Source organism: Dromaius novaehollandiae, chromosome 25 (assembly GCF_036370855.1).
Source record: "Dromaius novaehollandiae isolate bDroNov1 chromosome 25, bDroNov1.hap1, whole genome shotgun sequence".
Classification (NCBI taxonomy): Eukaryota; Metazoa; Chordata; class Aves; order Casuariiformes; family Dromaiidae; genus Dromaius; species Dromaius novaehollandiae.
The window spans coordinates 2536778-2559428 of NC_088122.1; the positions used below are offsets into that span (position 1 = coordinate 2536778).

Genomic DNA, 22651 nt, shown 5'->3' on the forward strand with positions numbered 1-22651 from the left:
AAAAGTAATTTCCAAGAACAAAGAGTACTCTTGTTTCATCAAAGATATGAGAGAAATGTGCTTTGACTTTGGTCAATCTTGAGGAGTGGGCCAGATTTCCAGTTGGCTGAAGGAATCATGCTGGGGCTCTGGAGGGTCAGACAGGGGACCAGAAGGTTTCTGCTGTTATGTGTGACCTTACAGGTCTGTTCTGCAGTTACTTGGAAGGGAAGGGAAGGTGGAACATGAGCCTTTCCTTGTAGCCTTTTCCATTTTAGATTATCCTTTGAAAATCATGTAAACTTCTTCCCTGCCCCAGTTCTGGCAGCTGCTGTGGCCATCTGTGTGTAAGATCGGTTATGTTTTCTTTGTATTTTTGTTCAAATTATTACTTTAATGCTGTATATTTAAATAGTTATGCTAGTTTGGTTTCCTTAGATAGTTGAACTTGACCAGATTTAAAAAAATTTTTTTCCTTTGATCTGTGCTGTGTATTTGCTTTAACTTTCAACTTGAGTATTTAAAACAAGTTAATTAGTTCTCCATGCACTAATCCATTTCTTTGTTGCTCGAGATACTAACAATGTAATCCTTTAAGTTAATCAGTCTTCTGTAGGTTTTAAGATGTGTTACTATATTTCCATTAGCTTCTTGCATTCCTTTTTATTAAAATTAAGTATATCTGATATATTTGAAAAGTTCTGCATGTTAGCATGTTTCCTTCCTTCCAGCAGTTGCACAGTACAAACCATCCACCCTTTCAGGCTCTGCTGACATCCTGCCTCTTTGCCTTCCACACCATTGCAGCACATAATCTCTTTTCCATGACTGTCTCTGCTGACTGCCTGAAACTGTGAGGACATGCTACATGAAAGGCCATGCTATACTTACCGTAGGATTTTTATTCTTTCCCTAGGCTTCCGTTACTGGCCACTCTTAAAGACAGACTGGCCTAGCAAGCCAGAGTTGCAGTGCTAATGTTTTATGTTCTTTCCATTCTTAATTCATGCTGATGTGAAGTAATGATTCTCAGTTCCCCTAGATCTTCTATCCATTCTCTTTGTACTTTCTGCATATTTAGCTAAACTGATCTACTGAGTTGTCTTAAACCCCATAGTCTCCCACATATTCCTCCAATTCCTCAATTTCTTAATCATAAAATCAAAATCCTCACTTAATACCCACTGATACAGGAAGCCCCACTTAATCTCCTCTCCCTGGTCTGTTAGTGTGTGGGGGGGGTTGTTTTTTTTTTTTCTTTCTCTCTGATGCTCTTTTTCTTATTGAGAGCTATAAACTCTTGGGAAAAGGTCTATATGCTGGTTTAGTAAATAGCTGGTATGAATGCCTTGCTGTATATCTGATTTGTAAAAATGGGTGTGTATGTGAAAGAAAACAAAGCCCATTTTTCCCTTTGGTACCTGGGAACTGCTGTCTCCTATGAATAAGTACGTTTAGGGGACAGAGCTAGCAGACAGCTTTCTTGTGAATTCTGTAAAGCTGCGTGGACAGTTTCCATTTTGCTTGGCATTCCTGGTAGAGCAGAACTGGTGATGTCTGGCATGAGAGCTGCCTGCTTGCTGCAGTGTAATATTCAAAGGGAAACATGTAATAACTTTTCACCTGTAGTTTTCTGACAGTTGTACGCATAGCCAGTAATGCTAGATATTGGTGAAATGCATTTTTCAAGCAAACGAGCTTTCTCGTAGAATTCCTGCCTATAAAGCGTCTATGTATTTTCACATTAGCAGTCATTTTTATTTTCCATAAAGTTTTTTAAAAAAATCCCCAAGTTTCAATTGAACTTTACCCTATGATGTTGGGATGGAGTGGGGGGATTCCATTCAGAAAAGTCTTCATTGGTATATGCTGAATTTTTCTGTGTTGGTTTCTGTTTTGTGGTCTTCATGTTTATTGTCTAGGAAACTGGCTTGGTTGTAATGACTGATATAGTCAGCTTAAACCACAGGCAGAATGGAGGCATGTACACAGATGAGGCTGTCCCAGCTTTTCAGCCACATACTGGGACATTAGTGGCTACAATGCATTCTAAAATTGCACCGAGGTAATGTTTTTGTTGTAATGTGTACTGCTTGCGATACTACTAGCGATTTTTTTTTCTATAATCTCAGCTGTTTTATCACCTCCCATGCCCCCAGAAAATTGCTTAGTTTAGTCAAGATTGGGCGGGGGGAAGGAGGGAAACCCTCTTCAGTTGTCTTGATAGACCTAACAAAAGTTATAGCTGGTGGTACTTTCTTGAATTTAATTAATTCCAGAAAAATGCAAAGTAATATTCTTTGGAAGGATCATTTGAAACTCTGCATATCTTAACTGTCTGTGAATTAGTTGCTGCTTCTCAGTATTTGCAAGCTAGCCCTTGTTCTGCACAGAGTTGCTCACTGTTCAGCTGGTGGTCAAAATAAATAAAATAAGGGATTGCACGAAGGAAAAGTTGCAAGTATTACAGATAGTGCTGCAAACTAAGGTTATGTTGTTCTGAACCCTTTGTGTTCTGAACCAACTGGTGGCCTCTCTTAGCAGAGTAAGTTTTGGAGATTTGTTCAGAAAGAGATAGTGAAGTATCACAGGTAGAAATATGGAACAAATTACGAAAATATTAGAGACCAAGACAGTTCCAAGTAAAAGAGAGGGAGAGGGATATGAAGTAGTGATTGTAGTAACTTTTAATCTATGGCCGTGTCATGATGTCATGGGAATTCACAGGCTGTATGTGTTCCCTCTGTGCTTTTGCTTGGTGAAAGAATTTGGAACTTGGTGAAAACTGTTATTTCTTAGACTGTCTTATTTATGTCTCCAGACTGTTTGTGTGTGTGAAGAATGGGATCATTTGGAAAGATTGTGTTGTTTGTATTATGAATGATACACATATTCACTTTTTTATAATTCTGTGCTAGCTAGAGCTTTAGTTGGTTATTTGAGCTGCATTCAAGTGATAACATTGATTTATCAGTTATCGTTATAACTAACTATCTTATTAAAAGAATTCTTTGCCAAGGATTTATTTCTTCTTCTAGCAGAGCAGAGAAGAAAAAAAGAACCTTCTTTCCCGAAACGTGGATTTGGCACTGCCTCAATGTCAGGTATCTACAGGGAATTCCCTTAATTATATCCAGTGTGTTGTATCTTCTTCAGCTGCAGAAAGCAAAGCTCTTTAAAACCAACTAGGAGCTGCACTGGCATCCTCTGATTTTTATGTAGCTTTTCTTCATTACTGCTCTAAGCAAGGATCTTTCTTTATGATGCTTCTTCTAGTCTCGAAGTTTATTCTCTTGCTTCGAGTTATAACTATCAGTCTTGACTACCTTGCAGTCCATGTGTAGTTCACCATGGTGTCACAAGCAGAGGAGTTTCTTCAAGGAGGAAAAGGAACAAGGAATTAGGTTTAACACAAGTGAGTTTCTAGGTTTTACTCACTTAGGGTAAGGACATATTGATGAGTTATTGGAAAGCAAGTGAGGATATAGGTCTGCAGTGATCAGCTACACTGGAGTAACTGCCTGTTGCATAAGTTTGCCTCACAATAAATGCAAGTCAGACTGTTCTTGCAGTAAGAAGGGACTGTAGGATATAAAGTGAGACTTCACTTCTAGCCGTACACTAGAATCTTCATACGGGCCAGAATTATATGTACCACATACTTAGGAAAGCAAAGGGGAATGGGAAATCTTGCTGGAGTTCACAGTCAGGTGAGAACACCAGCTCCACAGGGGTGCCACTTTCCATTTGCAACGGGGGATGAGTCTGGTCTGGAGTTGTGTTTGGGCCCTGGGATAGTCCAGAAATGCCAGCTTCAGCAGTTGTTACCATCTTTCGTCTTCTCGGCCCATATTCTAGCATAGATTGTTTATGCTGTAGCGTAAAATTATCCCAGAACAAGGTATGTGAGGAGATAGAGGCAGTAAATGCTGGTATAACCTAGCCATGCCCTAGTGAGTATTCTATATTGATTGCTTTTTGAATTGCACAGAGCCCTTCCTTTCCCTTTCATCTGATGCAAGATGCATCTCCTCCAAATCTTAATTTACTGCCCAGTAAATCACAGCCTGCACCTGGTACAACCGGAACTACAAAATGAGTAAACAAATAACTAATCTCTCCCAGAAACAGCACATCTAGGATAAAAATATTTGAAGTAATTATTACAGGCTTTTCCAGGTTTACAAGTAAACTTTACTCTCAGTAAATGATTATAAATTAAATTTGACAGGAATTTGCAGTAAGTGTATTCAAATCTGTTCAATTGAGCATGAAATATGCTTTGTAGAAATACACAAAGAATTTCAGAAGTGCCTGTTTGGGCCTCAGCAAGCTAGGGCAGTTAATTATAAGTGGGGGAGAGTGGAATAAAAAGTTGCAGATTGCATTTTCTCCACTTCATTTCACTATAAATAACTGAGCTGAGCATTGCTTGATTTCCACTCTCTTGAACAGGAAGAATTTTTTTTTCTTCTACCATTTATAATTACAATATACAATCCTGAAAAAAGAAACAAAAGCCTAATGTCAACTTCCCAAACCAATTCTAAAAATTCCTAGAGCCTGGCTGGAGGGTCTAATGGCTGGAAATGTATGTGTACTTTGGCCCCCCGCCCAGAAGAGTAAGTGCCCTCATGTGTGAAAATAATGTTAATGTTGGTTATGGGCTGAAATCCCAGTGGAAAGAACATCAGCTGCAACAAATTGTCCAGTTAAACAGACTGGAATGCAGCCAGTTCTGGGGCTGGGACACCCTTCCCCTTTACTGTTTGGGGCTGAAGCTTGTGTTGCAGGTACCAGCTAGCTAACTCCAGTTAGGATGAAGACCTAAGTATTAAGAAATTCATGTGCTTATGAGAAGTTAAAATGCATGTGGCTTGACTGCATCAAGTTGTTTCCCAGGCTTTCCACTCTGTAACCTGAGCTGGGGAGCTATCTTCTTTGGACAGACTGCTTGGACTGAACCTGGCTGAACCTAGCGTACCTTTTCGAAGGCATAGCGAGCTCTAGGTTTTATCAAACTACTTGTTTTAATCTTTTCCTATTGTAATATCAATATGGAGACCTGTACATGGTATGCTGCCTATTTTATTAGCAGTTATATTGGCTTAAGCTCATTGAAAATTACTCAAAGAGTTGATTTAGATGGTGCAAGTAAAGGTACTTCATTGGAATCCTAAAACTTAGATAGCCTTCAGAGTTGAAAAGCACTGAAAACTGTTCCTCGTTTTGTTCTGGATATGAATCAGCAGGTATTGCAGCATTGAAAGGCATGTTATGCTGTAGACACACAGAGCTTACTCTTAAGATCCCACTTTCTCATCTTCCACGCCAGCTAAGATGCGCGTTGCTCTCAAAAGATTATGGAGTTAGCAGCATGTGTATCAAGCTCTGAGGAATAAATAAGAACTTGAGAGAAAACAGCCTTAGGGTGTACTCATAACTGCACCAATCATCCTGCCAGTTGAGCCATGAAATAGCTTTTGTTCTTGCTGTAGAGGAAATGTTTTCTGTTCCAGGCGAGGCCAAAGCTTCTTTGCAGGAGGCAAATAGCAAAGGCTGTAGAACAGAATTGAATTTATATTATTATAAAACATGGAAAAAGATACCAGGTTTGTGGTATCCTGTTGCAGTATGCACAGCAAAGCTAAATACCCCAAATAAAAAAATGTTTTTTAATATTTAGTTACAATCCTTACTGGGGGAAAAATGATTGTTGGGGAAATTTTCTATGAGCCAGACATACCAAAAATCAACCAAATAATGTTTCTGAATCAAAATATGCCCCCCTGGACAAGCAGTTGCTGAACGTGATAGCTGGAAAATTTCTCATTCGCCCTGGTGTTCGAGCACAGTCTGTAATGTGGCAATGAATATAACAAGGACAATAGGTTCCAACAAAGATTGCTTTTATTTCACTAGCTGTTGAATAAACTATTGCTTAACTGTTTTTATCTAGGACTTCAATCTAGAAGTCTTTCTCTTTTTTCACTTAGCATAGACATTTGCCTCTAAGAAAAGTGACCCTATAGCTAGGGTGCAAATCCCTGTAAAGCTTTTAATCTAGCAAGGACTGGTATTCTGCAGTAGCAACTACTTGCTGTTCTGGTCATTACAGTTATGCAAGCCAGGAGTCCTGCACAGGTCTCAAACTGTTACTTAGGAAGAAAACATTGAGCCTTTTTATAATCTGATGTTCAAAGCAGACACTAATGTTCCTGCATCATAGATGATACTGTGTTATAAATTTGGATTTGGAGGGAATTCCCCAATTTGTTTGGCTCTGTGTTTTGGCTTCATTCAAAGGCATTTCATTAATCCGACCACCCCACGTTATTCCTTATTCTCTTTGGTAGTAATATATCCGGAGAAGCACAGCTGCGTGTGGAAGTGCCAGACTCGATCACTACGTGGATAACTGAAGCTGTGGGTCTCTCTGAAGAGAAGGGGTTGGGCATTGCCAGTCAAACAGAACTGAAGACATTTAAACCTTTCTTCATTGATTTCACCTTGCCGTACCATGTCATCCGGGGAGAACAGACCAAAATCCCATTGACTGTCTACAACTACTTAGCTGTCTGTGTAGAGGTAACAGCCCCTTTATTTCTGTTGCTAAGTTACTGAATTATGTTTCATCATGAAAGAAAATTTCTTAAATGATCTACAAGTTGCAGTAGATAAGGAATAGGGATAACAGTGATAAGCTCAGATACAAACTTTGAACAAGATAAAAATACTTCTTTGCAATACTAATAAAAGTCATTGCTTTATTAACTTTTAGTTTGAAACAACTATAATGATCTGAAGTGTCTTGAAACTTCAGAAATCCAAATACTGAAAAATGTGGTGAAGATAATTAGAAAACTCTCACTGAACCACAAAGAAGAATTTGCCTCTTAATTAGAAAGCCTCTCTCAGTAGTTTATTTTGAAAGAACATATTTTTTTCAAGACATGCTTTCTCCATAGGTGAATTTTTTCTCAAATGCACTAACTGTCTAGCTAGTATCATTCTGAACTTCTAGAATTATTGAGCTGAAAGTAGTCCTGTCGGTTAAATATATTATTGGAAGGTTTGAAGAATTAATAATCCGTGCATACAATGGTTTTATTAAGCATTATTTTGTGATTTTATTTTTAAGATCTTTTACTTATATCTGTCATTTTTGCAGATGAAACTTGCAGTAAATGGCATTCAAAAATTTTCACAGGTTCACGTGAAGATTTCTGTTCCAAAAGGCATAAAGTTTGTTGGGCATCCTGGGAAACACCATCTGACAAGAAAGAAGTGTGTTGCCCCGGGGGAAGCTAAACCCACCTCTGTTGTTTTGTCCTTCAATGAGCTTGGACTGAGCAACATCACTGGTAGTATAGAAATAAAAATACCTTCCTGCTTGAAGGAATTTCACAAGCATTTCTTTTTATTCCTTTTCAGAAGAAAATTCTCACCTCCCCAGTACCCTAAAATGGAATCATTCACTGTACTTGCTGCCAACTTAGCTTTCAAACCTATTTATTTCTTACAAATGGATTCTTTAACTAGAATGCACGGAGGAGTTTGTATGAACAAACTTCAGGAGATTTCGTTGTCTTCAGTATTCCTGTTGTGCAATATGTTGTCATGTATGATTTGGACCTGTTACACCTACCTGAAGAGATCAGTCGAAATTTTTAAGTAAAAAATAACAACAAATTCTTTAGATCTCTTCAGGCAAATAATTATAGGCAGTAAAATTTGTGTAACACTGGATATTAGCAAAGAGTTTCTCTGTCGTCCTCTGACTGTCTGAATACTTATGGAATAAAGATAATATAGCAAAGCTCTAGTTACAAAACACTTAATGTGTTGTTTATCAGTTGCATCTATTTAGTTTAGATCAGTGCTTTGAACTCCTGAAGATCTTCCTATGTTGAAATCTCTGCTGCTTCTCTTCTTTTCTGTTTCTTAGCAAAAGCTTTTGCTTATGGTGGAACTAATTGCTGTCAGGATGGGATGCAGACCCTAAAGAACAGCAAGCACTCAGAGGACAATTATATGGATAAAAGGACCCCAGTTGGGGTCGATTATGTTCGCAGTAGTGTTATTATTGAGGTAAGAAAATATGATTTTGTTATAATTCAGAAAAAATGTGATATATGCATGGGCAAATCATGAAAGTTCTTTGGTAGTGAATCAAACCTGAATAGGATTATAATGATCTTTGATTCATGGTATGTTTACATGATGGCAAATAATCAATTTTTGTGTTATATGATGTGAGCGTGGGGATTTTTTTTGTTTGTTTGTTTTGTTTTGTTTTTTTTGGTAATGGTCATTGTATCTCTAGCTAACAGAATACAGTATAATCCCTTTTCTATAAAGGACTTGAAACACTGTACTGCAGCAGAATTTTATTTATGTATTTTTTAAGTGAAATTGAATAGCTGTCATAACTAATCCACTGTATTTTTACATATGAATTTCTGTCTTCATATAGCCAGAGGGACTGTCGAGAGAATACACCTACAGTGTATTTTTCTGCCCAAATGGTAAGTTCATGATTTGAATGAGATAATACTAAGTTTGTTTGATTTAGTTATAAATAGAAACACGTGGCTTTATCCCATGGGGGGAAAAAACCCTCTTTGTTTCCATCTGTTCGGTAGAAAAATGAGTAAACTTTTTATCCTGTCTGTGATTGATGAGTTATGGTGTGTAGAAGGAACTTTTGAATAAAGGGTCTTTCTTACCTGGTTGGCTAATTATGAATTTGGTCTAACTGCCCAAGTGATTTCTGGAAATGGCAATTAAATTCCTTTACTTTATGAAACAGTTTAAGTATTCAGCACTGTGGACAGTAACTGTGGCTGTACTATATTTTTAGTTGATGTTTTAAAATTCAGTTCTGGAATCAGTATGTCCTTTCTGCCTGAGATTTGGATAGCTCAAACTTGGCTCCACTAAGCTAAACAGAGATGCTTTTGACCATTAAATTTGAACTGAAAAATCATATACAGACTTCACAAGAAATCTGACTGAGTGATATTGAACTGAAGTATCTTCTATATTGAAGAGGGTGTAAGTAGAAGATAGGAAGAAACATCTCCATATATTTCTATAGTTTGATTAAGAGAAACTGGAAAAAAAGAATATGTATTTAAGAAGAAGAAAGGACCATCTGTTTAAATTTTAGCAGTTAGCTATTGGTTATCTTTTAAATATGTGAGTTCTAATTCTTTCAACATTCCATTATTTTTCTGACTAGAGAAAATTCACATTTCTACGCCTAACAAATATGAGTACCAATACATGCAGAAACCTGCCCAGATGACACACTTTGACATTGCTGTGAAAGCACACAATGACGCTCACCTGGCCTTGTCCTCTGGTCCATATGACATGGCAGAGATGACTGAGATTGTTATTGGTGGACATCAAAATACTAAAACATGGATTTCCACCAGCAAAATGGGTGAGCCAGTGGTCAGCATGGACACAGCTGGTATCCTCTCCTGGGATGAATTCCGCAGCTTCTGGATCAGCTGGAAAAATGGAATTATCCAGGTAGTGAATGTAGCTATGTAACAGTCTGGAAGCCTCTTGCTTTCTTAACTAGAGCTGGAGCACACATAAGGCAGATTTTCACTAGGCATGTTGTAGAAGGAGAAAGCTTCATTCCTGTTGCTATTCTATATTAAATCTTGATCAGGCTGTTTTTATCAGAACACCTCTTTGCTTGTCATATTAATACACTCAGCACCTCAGCCTTCAAAGTTTTTAGTGCTAGATACATTGAAGGCGTGGGAGGCCAGGCCTGTGGCACATATTCTGGAGTTATCTCATTAAATTTGCTTAGGTGGTTTTGAGGGTGGGAAAGAGAAAGGGGTCTGTTGATATATAATGTTCTCTTAGATGTGTGGTGCAGACATAGGTTACTGGGTCCAAGGGCGCATGGCAGGCTGATTTCACATGCATGGGTTCTTGGAACTGCATGGGTTTTCTTTGTTCCTTTCAGGTTGGCCATGGTACTCGGGTGCTAAATGAATCTATTATTGTGGAGTGGACAGTCCCCAAACAGCTTGAGGTGAAGTACATTGGCTTTTCCACAGGCTGGGGGTCAATGGGAGAGTTTAAAATTTGGAGAAAAGAAGAGACTGATGAAAATCACAATGAAGCGTTTACTCTTGGAGTTCCCCACAACATAATTCCAGGATCAGAAAGAGCTACGGCTTCAATAATAGGTATCAATTATGAGGAGGTATCAATAGGTATTAGTTATCAAGTGTGAGGAGATACTTCCAGCTGTTGTTTGCTTCTGACCAGTATTTCAGTAATATGGACCAGATAAAGTAGTCATAGGCAGTTACAAAGGCACATACCACTTAATTTGGGGACAGAGAATTTTTTGTCTCAGTCACTTGTTCGAACCCCATCTGAGTTGATAGTGACTTAAAGTTGATACCATCTGAGACATCTTCAGAGGCCCTGTCTGTTAAGAGGCAGCATTTCATAGAATTCATAGTATGCATCTCATAATCGTAATCACAGATTGTACTAACTGCCTCCTAAACTGGTAGTCTAAACTGAATACTCACAGATGATCAAAGTCTGAAATGTGAAATTTCTTCTTTATTCCAGCAAGAACTTGAAGGGCTAAGACTGAAAATTTGAAGGACTTCCAATATTCTGCTACAGTTTATTTAAGCTGACTTTGTGTAGCTAATAGAAACTAGTTTAGTCAGGTGGGTTTTAATCATAAGACATCAAAAAGAGGTAAAGCAGAATTCCTTGATACTGAGCATATCACCTCCTTTTTCGAACAGGAGATGTGATGGGTCCTACGCTAAACAACTTGGACAATCTTTTGCGATTACCCTTTGGATGTGGAGAACAGAACATGATCCATTTTGCTCCCAATGTTTTTGTCCTGAAATATCTGCAGAAAACCAAGCAACTCAGCCATGAGGTGGAGAGTGAAGCTACCGATTATCTTGTTCAAGGTATCTCACAGAACATACAGTTTGTAGAAGGAGAAAAGGCTTGTAAGTTAGAAGAGTTTTACTAGTATTATCCTTTCTAATCAAGAGGATCCCAAGTGATAAGGATTCATCATCTCACAGGTTAACAGATTTTGATGGCAAGATGTTTTCTCTTGATGTGTAGCCTACGTTTCCCTTTAACAGTTCCTATTTTACATAGTTATTGATTTATTGCTCTCTTAAGTAGCTTATTTCTCTGTGTTTACAAATTTCAGAAAGCCACGTAAAATTAAATTTAGTCAAGATCTGTGTGTTTAGTTATTTTATCTGTATTCCTAAGTTGTCTTTCCATTCCTTGAATTGTTCACATTACTCTTCTCTGAACTTTCTCCAGTTTATCAGTATCTTCTCAGGAACAGTATATGCAGAATCAAAAGTTAGTATCCAAAGTAGTTATCCAAGAGCCATATAAAGAAAGCTGCTTTTTTTCCCTGACCTTTCAGTGCCTTGTCCTATCTCTCTGAACAGCTCAAAGCGATCTGTCTTTTTATGCACTGTTTTTCTTAACATTCAGTTGGGAAGAGTCATGCACAAAATAGTTTATAATTAAATGCAATTCTCAGGACAAGTAAGAATTCGGCAATCATTAATGAAAACAAGAATAACCCAGAGGGACATAGCTGTCTTGTATGTGAGTCAGACAATAGTCATGTCATGATATCAGAGGTGACAGGGTTAGGTGGTTCTCCTCTCAAAATGTAAATATAAAATGTAATATATTCCTTGTATTCAGCAGCAAAAGCCCAGTGCTGCTTCCTTTGCCTGACCACAATTGTTTCACTTGTAATTTGCTGTGCTTGCTGATAGCACTGAGAAAAAGGGAGTTTTCTAATAGTTCAGGTTAGTTTTTCAGTATCATTTGGTTTTGTTTCTTTTTATGAATCTGCAAACCTTCCAGGATTTTGACTCCAAACTCTGCCTGTTCATTAACCCTTAAAGAAGAAATCCTCAAGAGTTTTAAATCTTTCTGTGTTTGTTGGAGCCCTGCCAAGTATAAGGTTCAGATGGAAAAGTCTGTTCGTTCAATCTAGAAGGCTTTTGTGACTTACCAAACCAGAAAACTTTATTTCATCACTTAGCCATAGAACGTGCTGATACCCAACAATTCCCACATTTTCCTAATCTTTAGAAGTGGCTTGAGCTGAGCTGGTCAGTAATTTTTCTGCTTTCCCATAATGCAGTTCTAAGTAGGTGAACAGGTGACAACTAGAAAGGTGAAACTTTCCAGACATAAAGCCTGTGGCATGATGAAACTAGCAAGCAAAGAATAAGAACAATGCAGAATCAGTCAGCCCAAAACGAACATTAGAGTAACGGAACAGAGAGAACTGTAAGACTAGTATAAAATATGACTAATACCTATTTCCCCATCTAACATGCTGCAAGTGAATGTTTAGGAACAGCTGAAGGATGAATAGCCCTGATTCAGTAGTAAATTGTGTCAGAGGCTTGTGTAGAAAAAAGCAGGCTAATTTAATGCAATGGCTCTTGTTTGAAAAGAAGAATACCATTGCTTGAGCTTTCTGTCACGTGTTTGTATATATCCCACAATCCCCAGTAAAAGACTTTTTTACTGCAGGAACATTGTTAATCTATAGGGTTTTGTTTCTCACTTTGCTCGCTTCTCAGACCATTCTACCTGCGTTCCCTATGAGCATCGAAAGGCTATAGAGCAACAGGAGAAAGTGTAGCAGTCATGGGCAGCCATTACTCAGAGATTGTGGAGCTGCCTGTATCTAGAGAGGTCAACAAAGAAACCTGGTCTCTGGAAATGAAAAAGTAATTCATTCCCATAAAAATGTCATGCAGTGTGGAATTAAAAAGTCTATTTATGGGTCAGAGGATTAATCAGGCACTAAATGTCTCTCTGACCCAAAGCCTCTTGCACGTGTTTGACATATCTCCGTGCAAGAAATGTCTATTCTAACAGGTTTGATTCCGAGAGGCTTTTAAGAGATTTATCAAAATGTGTACTGGGTATTCCTCAATACAGAGACTTGGCCTGCTTTGTTAGCATATGCGGTTTGCAATTGTAAGGTTTGAGAAGCAAATTGTTCTCCTGATAGAAACAGCATTCTGACTATCTCTGTTTTCAGTCTCAGAAGACATTCAGGTAGGGAGTTCTTCAACTTAATTACTGTTATCTAAAACAGGCCTTATGTAAGCCAGAGCCAGTGTCTAGGAAGTGTTCGCATACATTAAGATCACACATTATCCATCACATCTAAGAAGTAGTTGAAGGAAGATACGACTGACAAGGTATATGTGTATATGCTAAGGGCTCCTAAATAAGTAAGGGCACAAGAAGACAGCGTGATTTTTGCCAATATCTTTCTCTGTTAAATGAGAGTTGTTACGTCTTCCCCTCCTTTGGGATTTTGTCACTAAACAGTCAGCTGTTATTGTCATATTACATTAAGTTCTCCTAGGCAGTAGCTTTGGAGAAAAATCTGAATCCTGTGATATCATTCAAGAAAATAGCTCCTCAGCTGCACAGTACTTTCAGTAAATAGAAGTAGATGGCTGAATGCTTAAGTAAAAAAATTTTTTTTTTTTTTTAGTATTGCACCTTGCTGAGGGCTGTCAAATTTTAAACATTTCTAGTGGCCAAAATGCAGGAGTTGATGTTTAATATAGACTGTTTCAGGAACTTAACTTTCTAATCGTTTTTTGGATAGATGTGCTGCTCAGTAAGAGGCTAACAGCTGGAGAAATAATGTTTCTTTCATTTGTCTTCGGCAGGTATATGTAGACTTACAGATGCTAGCCTGAAAGGATTTCTGAATAAGCTCTAGCATATGTACGCAGAGCTGGCTGTATCGCACACAGCAAAATAAGAGGTTGCCTCGGGCAGCAGAATCCCTTACGCTAGTGCCAGATGTTCTGAGTCTTCATTCACTTTAAATACTTGTTTTTCTCTGTGTGAGGATTTTGGACTCTCACAATTCTTTTGTGACTTCCAGGCTACCAGCGCCAGCTGACCTACAAGAGACAAGATGGTTCATACAGCGCTTTTGGCGAGAGGGATTCCTCAGGGAGCATGTGGTGAGTTGCTATTTAAAACAAAGTTAGAAAATTCAGTGTTTGCTAAATGGGAAAAATACACAATGGGCAGGGAAAAAAGAGTAATTTTCCAGGCTATATCATGGTATCGTGCACAGTGGAGAATAGAAATAATCCTCAGTGATTTTAGGCCTACTGTTTCAATGCCGCTGAGTGTTCTGTACTGTGCTAACAGGTGTATAATAGTTGTTTCCAGACTCGAGGACAGTTGAGATAGTCACTTCTACTAACATGCCCAGGCTTTAGGCACAGAAGCTATAGTATAGGGCATACTTGGTCTACTGGAATTGCAGTAGCAATGTATGGGACACTTAAAGCACTTACTTCCACTAGAGAGCGGAACTTCACCTGCACGTCTACTGAGAAGCATGCTGTCTCTAGATATGTCAGAGACTTGTCCTGTCAGGGTGTGAGAAGTATTTCTCCCAAATGCCTTATATCCCCTCATGGATGAAATGGAATGGTATGGATTTATGCCCTGAGAATCTGAAGTGCAGGACCTTTCGGAGTAAAACAGTTTGAGAAGCAGAAATTAAGGAATTGAGAGATCAGCTCATCTCACTATTATCCTCCTTAAGATACCACAGCCTTTACAGTTGCATGTTACATCACATTAGTGTGGTAGTTGACTGTAGTGTCTCAGACCTAGTAGATTCTTGTCTTCATTCGTTTGCTTATGCTGTCATTTGGCTTCTCCATCTGCTCTGTATTTTCCTTTAGAATGATTTTCTTCATGAACTCATCTGAGGGAAAGTACCACTTCTATGATGCTGCCTCTTTTTTTTTTTTAAGGCAGTAAACTTTTATCTCAGATCTGGCATCTCCCAGTCCCTAGATGTAAAATATGGTGACACAGAATTACTTAACACTTGAAAAATCCCCTGCCAGGCAGCATGCCTCCTACCCTCCCATTCCTCAGGGGCTTGTAAAATGAATGATTCAGTCTCCCAAAGCTGGCCAGAGTTCACACTTGTTGCATGTCAGAGGTTTAGAATTCCAAAAACACTTCTGTTGCTTTCTTAAGTCTTAATTCTGTATAAAGTCTAATACAGTCTCAGACTTTAGCAGTGGGTCTGGATTTCTTTTTTTTGTGTATAGTATATGAGAGTAATGAAATCTGAAAATTTACTTCTCTCTCTTCTTTACAAATATCTCCATATTTATAAGCATATTGGCTCTTAATTTAAAAGCTTTAAGCTGGGCAGCAGCTGGCCACCTATAAAAGGGAATTGAATTTCAGAATGTGTCATAACTAAGACAAATACCTCTCTTGGTTATAAATTTCAATTTAATTTACTGCCCCTTAATTCTGCTCTTATCCAGAAGATTGAACAGTGTTTCAGTGACTTTATGTACCATTCAATTTTTTTGAAAAGTATTTAGTGTTTCCCCCAGAAGATTTTTAAAATTCGTGCTTTCTAAAAATGTTTTCCCTTGATGATGTGTTATTCTGAATTTGTTTTCTCAATAAAGCTGATAAATTTGTATTTTTAGGCTAACAGCTTTTGTCCTCAAGTCCTTTGCACAGTCTCGTGGGTTTATTTTCATTGACCCAAAAGAACTAACAGCTGCAAAAGACTGGATCATCCAGCATCAGAAAGAAGATGGTTCTTTTCCAGCTATGGGCAGGATACTAAATAAGGACATTCAGGTAAAAACTATACAGACCTGAATCTGTGCGACGGATGCATTTTTAAAGATTTTAGCAAAGTAGGAAATGATGTCGTTTCCTTAAAGCCAATATGAATATTGTGTTTGAGAGGCTAGGATAATATAGGAAAGAAACTAACAGGAGAATTTCGGTAAAACAGTGTATCAGAGCATATCTGTGTGCTGTCCCATGAGAATAGAAAGCAAGAAGTCAAGTCTTTCAAAGCACTTCAGTCATGCCTCAGAGTATGGAGACATGCGCACTGAGTATGTTCTCAAACCATTACCAGGGAAGGAAGCTACGGTGAAGGACTGGGTTTCTACATTTCATACCCCTTGTGTGCAAAGGAAAAGAAGCACTGCAGTGCCACAGCTTCTACTGTGGTTGCAACGTATTCCTTGCTTTGCTTCAACAGTCTTTTTATCCAGTGCCCTGTTCTCCAGTTTTCATCTAGTGGTTTTATGTTTGTTGCCCTCCAGGGTGGAATCCATGGTAAGATCTCCCTGACAGCTTATGTGGTTGCAGCTCTTTTGGAAACGGGCATAACTTCTGAGGTAACAGAAACCTTGTTAAAATAGATCGTGCATTCTACAAGTTCTAAAAATTCTTTTTTTTTTTTCTTTAAACTTAATTTTACTACTGTTCACTTTCAGAGGCTCTGTGCTCATTAGAATGGTAGCACCTGGGTCACTGTGGCTGTTTCAAAGCCTTGTGACACTTCCAGAATAAGGAATCTTTTCTGAAGTTGTTCAAGGTGATTCCTCTGTCCTCCAACTGTCAGCTCAGAGTTTATTCTACAGGAGCAAAACTCTTCCCTACAGTTCCTGCCTGCCCCCCGCCCGGACTGTGAATGAAGTTGTTTCTGTCTTGTAACTTCAAGGTGTAATTGCAGCCCATGCAGATAAAGGTTGCTTGCCTAGATATATTCAACATAATTTTAACTAGCTAGCTTAGTGCTGATAGTTTAACTGGGACAGCATAGGCTACAACCACATGAATACTTAAGAGGGATCCAGAAAACTTTTGCAGTCTTGCCTTTGCTACAGTGGCCAAACTGCTACTGTTATTAGATTACAGTGTCTTTGGAGAGCCATACTCCTGTGATGTGCTGGACTAGAGACTCTGGACAAAAAAATTGGCCTTTTCTGTAGTGAGAGAGAGCAGGAATACTCAGGGAAAAAAATAGTTACATAGGAGTGTGCAATTGCACTGCATAATTTTTGAAGCAGATAAAGATCTTTTCCAGTACAACTGGCTTTTTAGAGGTTCCTTTCTAAAGCCCAGGGAGAAGGCAATGTTAATTTCCTCTGCATTTTTGCCCAGTTGCAAATTCAGTAGAATGAAGAATCTCAGATAACACCATAGTTGAACATTCCCACTAACCATGGTTAGGAAAACCTCCACTTGGAGATGCATTGACTAGTCCATGAATACAGTTCTCCGTTTGTTCTTCAACAGCCAGAGAAAAGAGCAGTAATGGGTGAGTAGGTCTGCACAGGAAGAATTGGAAGATGAAAACAGGAGGTGAAGTGGGTTGTACAGCAGGTCTTGGTGATTTGTATTCAGGAAAAAAAGGACAGCCCATTCAGGCAAAACCCAGTAAGTTTATGGGGACTTTGAAACAGCCAGTGCAAACAGCAGTATCTACTCAGAAATCCTTTGATAAGCTTAGCACTTTTGATGGCCTCCCTGCAGAGCTCACAGAGTGAGACTGGGCTGCCACTGCATGCAGACCTCCCCCCCTCCCCGGTCCCTGTGGGAGTAGAGGGCATTCAACCTTGTTAAAAAACAGTTCCTCAAGTGATAGCAGAGGAACTTGCTGCCTCCCTGTCAGCAGCATGTCTCTCTCAGAAGCAATGTGATGCTTTCTCTGCACTGCTGTGAGTCAAGACAACCCTAGAGTTTTTATTTGCTGGAAGTGCAGTTTATGTGGATCTAATGGTTTTTCTAGAGGAGATTTGCAAGTGTTACTAATGATCTTAGCTAGGAAATGAGGAAGGGGAAGGTTAGTGCCACAGGGAAATCAAAGGAAACCAAATTACATCAAGTCCAATTAAATTGTTTCTATAAATTATCAGAACCACGTTCCTGCATGGTGAGGTCATCGAGGGAGTTAATAAAACATGTTTGTTGGCTGCAGGGACCCCTGGGAACCTTGGCCTTTATTATCCTCTGGCGTCTGCTAGACGCTCTAGAGTGTCAGGGACACAATCAAACATGCAGAGCTCCCTTCTGCTCTGTTCATCTGCTGCCTTGCAGGGGCATGAAACTTCTTCAGCTCTAGGGGGACAAAATGTGTCTCAGCATTAGTCTAAGTGATTCCTGCTATGCTAGTGATTCCTGTTTCTAAATTCTTGATGTGTGCCCTTTCTTAGGGAAAGGGAAGAGTTGGTTTTGTTCTACACAGAGCAAAATTGTTTCCTAGTTTTCTCAATGGACACAAAATCATGAGAAGTATAGTGATTCTAACTCTTGAGATACAGAGGCTAGTAATATGTCTGGGCTCTTTCCCTTAAATATAGGAAGAAAGAACAGCTGTTGACAAAGCAAAACACTTCTTAGAGTCCAACTTATATTCGGCAGAGGATCCCTACACTACCGCCTTGATTGCATATGCCCTGACACTGCTGCACAGTCCCTCTGCTGCTGTGACACTGCGGAAAATGAACAGCATGGCTATTACACAAGGTACTGTGCACCTGGGGCCAATCTGGCAAGTCCCTAAACTGGCCACGCTCTTACAGGAACGAGCAAATGGCCTTTGCAGCTTGAGTGATGCGTTTGAGTTACTGAAGAGGATAGCACCTGTGAGATGAGGGCTTCCTCATAACAGAATTCGACCTTGTAGGGCAGCAGTTTTCCTGATTCTGAGAGAAGGCTGAGTACCTTGGTTCTGTGGATGCAGCTCATGCTGAAGAAATACGAGTGCATCAGAGCCTTTACAGTGACTTCCCTGTCAATATGACAGAGTTTGCTTAGTAACACAAGTCAGATACCCTGCTAGTGTCTTTTAATCCAAAATCCAGGAATTACCTCACTTGTCACATCTTTGTAATCATAAAGTGAGCAGGAGTCTGCATCCCCTGCCTAGAGGATACTGGTCTAAATGGAGAGACAGTGCAGCTCAGGGCATGACTCTGTTCCTAGAGTTAATACAGTTGTAAAATTTGATTCTCTCCATACACAGAGGCTGAGCTACAGGCCTGCAGTAGTATCATACATATTCTATTGTCCTGTTGTTTTAGATGGCTTTACACACTGGAGCTTGACGGGAACTCTGGTTACTGATGAAGATACCTTCATGGGATTTAACGATGGTCTCTCTCAATCAGGTACCGGTATTGCAAAGACGGAGATAAAGGAATGGGCTGCAACAGCAGGCCAGTGACTGCATGCATTCTAGTGCATTGTTTATACAATACACTTTAAAGTTTCTCTCACTTTTTCCAACTTGTTAGCATTTTGGGAGGGATACAAGATTTTGGTCCCCAGAGAAAGTTTATTTTATTACAGCATTCCAAAAATGGTAGGCAGTCAGGGTGGGGTCCAGATGAAGGGCCACCCAGAAACAAGAGCTGAGAGGAGGCAGGTGGGTTGATGTTGAAAGAGCTGGTAAATCTAGATGAGAGACAGAGCTAGGTGTGGTCCAGGCAGGACTGGCTTGTCAGCCCCAGCTGTCTCGCCATTTCTCACTCCAGTTTTGTAAAGACGCTGAAGAATATAGAGGAGTGTGAGCCATATGGGATCCCATCAGAGAGGAATCATTTGAAATGGAGAACTGAGGGAAGTCAGATATACTTAATTTTTTGGTAACAGCTGTTTGGCCTTGGATTTCCTAGTGGACCTAGGAATTATGTACCCAGCTTCTATTGATAGTCACTAGTAGTTCAGCAGTGTTTGCCTAGACTTTACTTATCAGAGCCGTAATAATAATAAATAATGCTATAATTTTAAGGTCACTTAAAACCGTTGTGCCTTCTAGTCAGATGTAAGTGCACAAATGTTCAGGAAGGAGCTAATTGGATTTGATATGAAAATCTATAGGACAGGAATACAGTAATGGCAGCAGAGAGTAGAATTGGAGTGGGAAAGAAATTACGTATAGGATAAAGTCAAGCAGAAAGAAGGCTATTTGTTGTGTGAAGATACAAGCTTGTGTTGGAAGCAGGAATAATTTTGAAAGATGATGCATATTGGGTGCACACAATTTTTAACTTCATTTTTCTCTGTGTCTGCATTTTTCTCTGTGTCTAACATTTTTTTTCAGTTAATGAATATTCAAAGAAGTATCTCTAGACCTGCCCAGATTCTCAGGTCTAGTTGGTAGTCTGATTCCCCTACACAGACACTTTTCCCCCCTCCTGTCTTTCAGTTGTTTCTGCAGAAGTGGAAATGACATCTTATGCTCTTTTGACATACACGCTCCTAGGAGATGTGGCCTCTGCGCTCCCAGTAGTTAAATGGCTTTCACAGCAGAGAAATGCACTTGGAGGGTTCTCGTCTACTCAGGTGGGCCACCTCTGAAAAAGGCAGCTTCAGTGCCTACATAGTGCCTGTAGAAATCAATTGATTGGTTACTGCAGAGTCTACATTAGACTCTACCTAATGTCTGGAGTGTAGAAGCTGTGTCCTGGGAAGCAGAAAAACTTTTCAGTGTTCTTTACTACTTCCTGCTGGGATTGATAGTTTGAAGGGAACCTAGAATCTGCGCTTAGAGATGCCTTTGGAAGGGGTGACAGCAGAAGGGAACAAAACCAGATTTCTTTTGCTATATGAATTAATAAGGATGTTTTTGCTGCCAGAAGCTGATGACTGTACAGCACATTGCTTGTTAGTAAGTTTACTCCTATGTTCTTTGCTATTCTGATCCCTCCCTCTTCTCATCCCTAGGACACATGCGTAGCCTTGCAGGCTCTGGCTGAATATGCTATCCTTTCGTATGTTGGAGGAGTCAACCTTACCATTTCCTTGGCTTCTACTAATCTAGACTACCAGGAGACATTTGAGCTAAACAAGATGAATAAAAAAGTCCTCCAGACTGCAGTGGTAGGTGGCTTTGTGTTAATGTAGCCGAATTTCCAGTGATTTGTCTGAGCTGGGTTCTAAATGGTAACTCAGGTAAGTTCAGTAATGGCAAAAGCCTGGGTTAAACGCTGAGATCTTGGGACCTCCTGGGGACTCTTGGCTATGTTCTGATGTGGAAGAGGCAGCAAACAAAGTTGAGGGCATTTTTCACCATAATCAATGCCCAATATTTGTTTTGCCCTGTTGCTAGCTTCTACCATTGCTAAATGCAGGTGCTGAAAAGAATGTGCCACGTTTGCTTCACTTGTACTATTTTACAGCTGGAAAGATCTTTCACACACAATAAAGCTAAAATTGGTATTCATTTCCGTTCTGAGTGCCATGTCTTTTCTGTGTCTTAACTGTGGATTTTCCCCAGATCCCCAGTATTCCGACGGGGCTGTTTGTGAGTGCCAAAGGTGAAGGCTGCTGTCTGATGCAGGTAAAGTTGCCACGGGGCTGGAGAAAGTATGTCCATGCTAGTCTGTGAGGAACACTTGCAGACACTACAGAAGATTAGGCACCAAAAAACAGATCTAATCTGTTTTGTTTTGTTTTATTTTTCCCTCTTCTGCTGCAGATTGATGTCACCTACAATGTGCCTGATCCTATTGCCAAACCAGCTTTTCAGCTTCTGGTTAACCTGAAGGAACCAAAGTCGGAGCACCATCTTCAAGCTCCAAATCTTCTGCGGTCTGTCTCTCCAGATGAAAATCGCTCTGAAGCCTTGCACAGAGAGAGGACACTGGTGGATGATGATGACCCAGCTTCAGATCAGGACCATCAGGAATACAAAGTCATACTGGAGACGTGCACAAGGTACCAGGCTGCATCCCATCCCACCTGTTTCTCAGAGAACTGTATTCAGTTTTGGATACCGAAACCTAACGAAAGATGCTGGTTGTAACGGTAAAAATTTGGAATCTGACTTTATGGTAATGGTACAATATATGTGGATATTTGTTAACGAGTTCTCTAAAGCCAATTGCTTATCTGCTAATAAAGGAATGTACAAAATAATTTTTAAAGATGCCTGGCATGATACTAAAGCTCCACAAGTTTCATTCCTAGCTCTCAAAACTCTTTGCAAAAACATCACTAGTTTTGTCCCCATTTTACAGATGGGACACTTCAGCAGTAACAATTCTGGATTTCATTGGTTTTTTTGGAGTCTTCATTGGTGCTATAGAGGATGATATGGACAGTGAATTCTTTAACAATAGTAACTAGAGAGTGAGGTTGCTGACTTGTTAACAAAGACACTTCTCCATGTCAGTTAGATGCTGGAGGGAAATGGACATTACAACGCACACGTCTTTATTGACTCTACCTGGTATTGGCAAGGCACCTTTCTTCCTACACTGCAACCCATTTACAGCCTTCATTTAGAAAAGAACAGAAATATATTCTCCTCAAAAGGGCTCTTCCCTTTTATTAAGGTACACTTTCTTAGCGATGATTCCAAAAATGAGGCAAACGGCCCCATAGGACACTGCGTATTTTCTTCTGCTTTTCTGCCTCTGGTTGCCTGGAAGTCTCCTACATCTTTCTCCTCTGTGAACTGTGCTTAGTTTTTGTTGAATAAAAGCAGAAAAGATGAACCAAATAGGTTATGGCTTTCAACAAATTCTTTAAAGAAGACTAGATCCTTTGTATTATTTTTTTCCCCCACGAAACTTCTGTTTCAGTTGTGCTCCATCCCGAGTTGTCTCATGTACCATCTGTAACCTTGGGTTGTGAGTTTATTCTCATCCTTTCTCTTTCTTTTTGTTCTCATTGGAAGATGGCTGCACTCTGGATCCTCCAACATGGCTGTCTTGGAAGTGCCCTTGTTCTCAGGGTTTCGTGCAGATATTGAGAGCCTCGAGCAGGTAAG

General features: G+C 39.5%; 1 protein-coding gene across 5 annotated transcripts in view; it reads left to right on the plus strand.

The window, feature by feature from the left end:
• Window positions 1–22651, plus strand: part of CPAMD8 (C3 and PZP like alpha-2-macroglobulin domain containing 8) — a 59765-nt gene that overhangs the window by 20181 nt on the left and 16933 nt on the right. For 4 of the 5 annotated variants that reach the window (XM_026105905.2, XM_064497373.1, XM_064497371.1 and 1 more), the window contains exons 18-36: window positions 1902–2044; window positions 3018–3083; window positions 6336–6567; window positions 7190–7343; window positions 7928–8070; window positions 8456–8507; window positions 9224–9522; window positions 9974–10199; window positions 10782–10958; window positions 13961–14042; window positions 15555–15711; window positions 16191–16265; window positions 18234–18399; window positions 18957–19043; window positions 20084–20220; window positions 20602–20757; window positions 21155–21217; window positions 21356–21594; window positions 22559–22646. In XM_026105905.2, the coding sequence (XP_025961690.2) occupies window positions 1902–2044; window positions 3018–3083; window positions 6336–6567; window positions 7190–7343; window positions 7928–8070; window positions 8456–8507; window positions 9224–9522; window positions 9974–10199; window positions 10782–10958; window positions 13961–14042; window positions 15555–15711; window positions 16191–16265; window positions 18234–18399; window positions 18957–19043; window positions 20084–20220; window positions 20602–20757; window positions 21155–21217; window positions 21356–21594; window positions 22559–22646 (2742 nt within the window). The remainder of the gene's footprint in view (window positions 1–1901; window positions 2045–3017; window positions 3084–6335; window positions 6568–7189; window positions 7344–7927; window positions 8071–8455; window positions 8508–9223; window positions 9523–9973; window positions 10200–10781; window positions 10959–13960; window positions 14043–15554; window positions 15712–16190; window positions 16266–18233; window positions 18400–18956; window positions 19044–20083; window positions 20221–20601; window positions 20758–21154; window positions 21218–21355; window positions 21595–22558; window positions 22647–22651) is intronic. The other variant, XM_064497372.1, reaches the window with a different exon arrangement.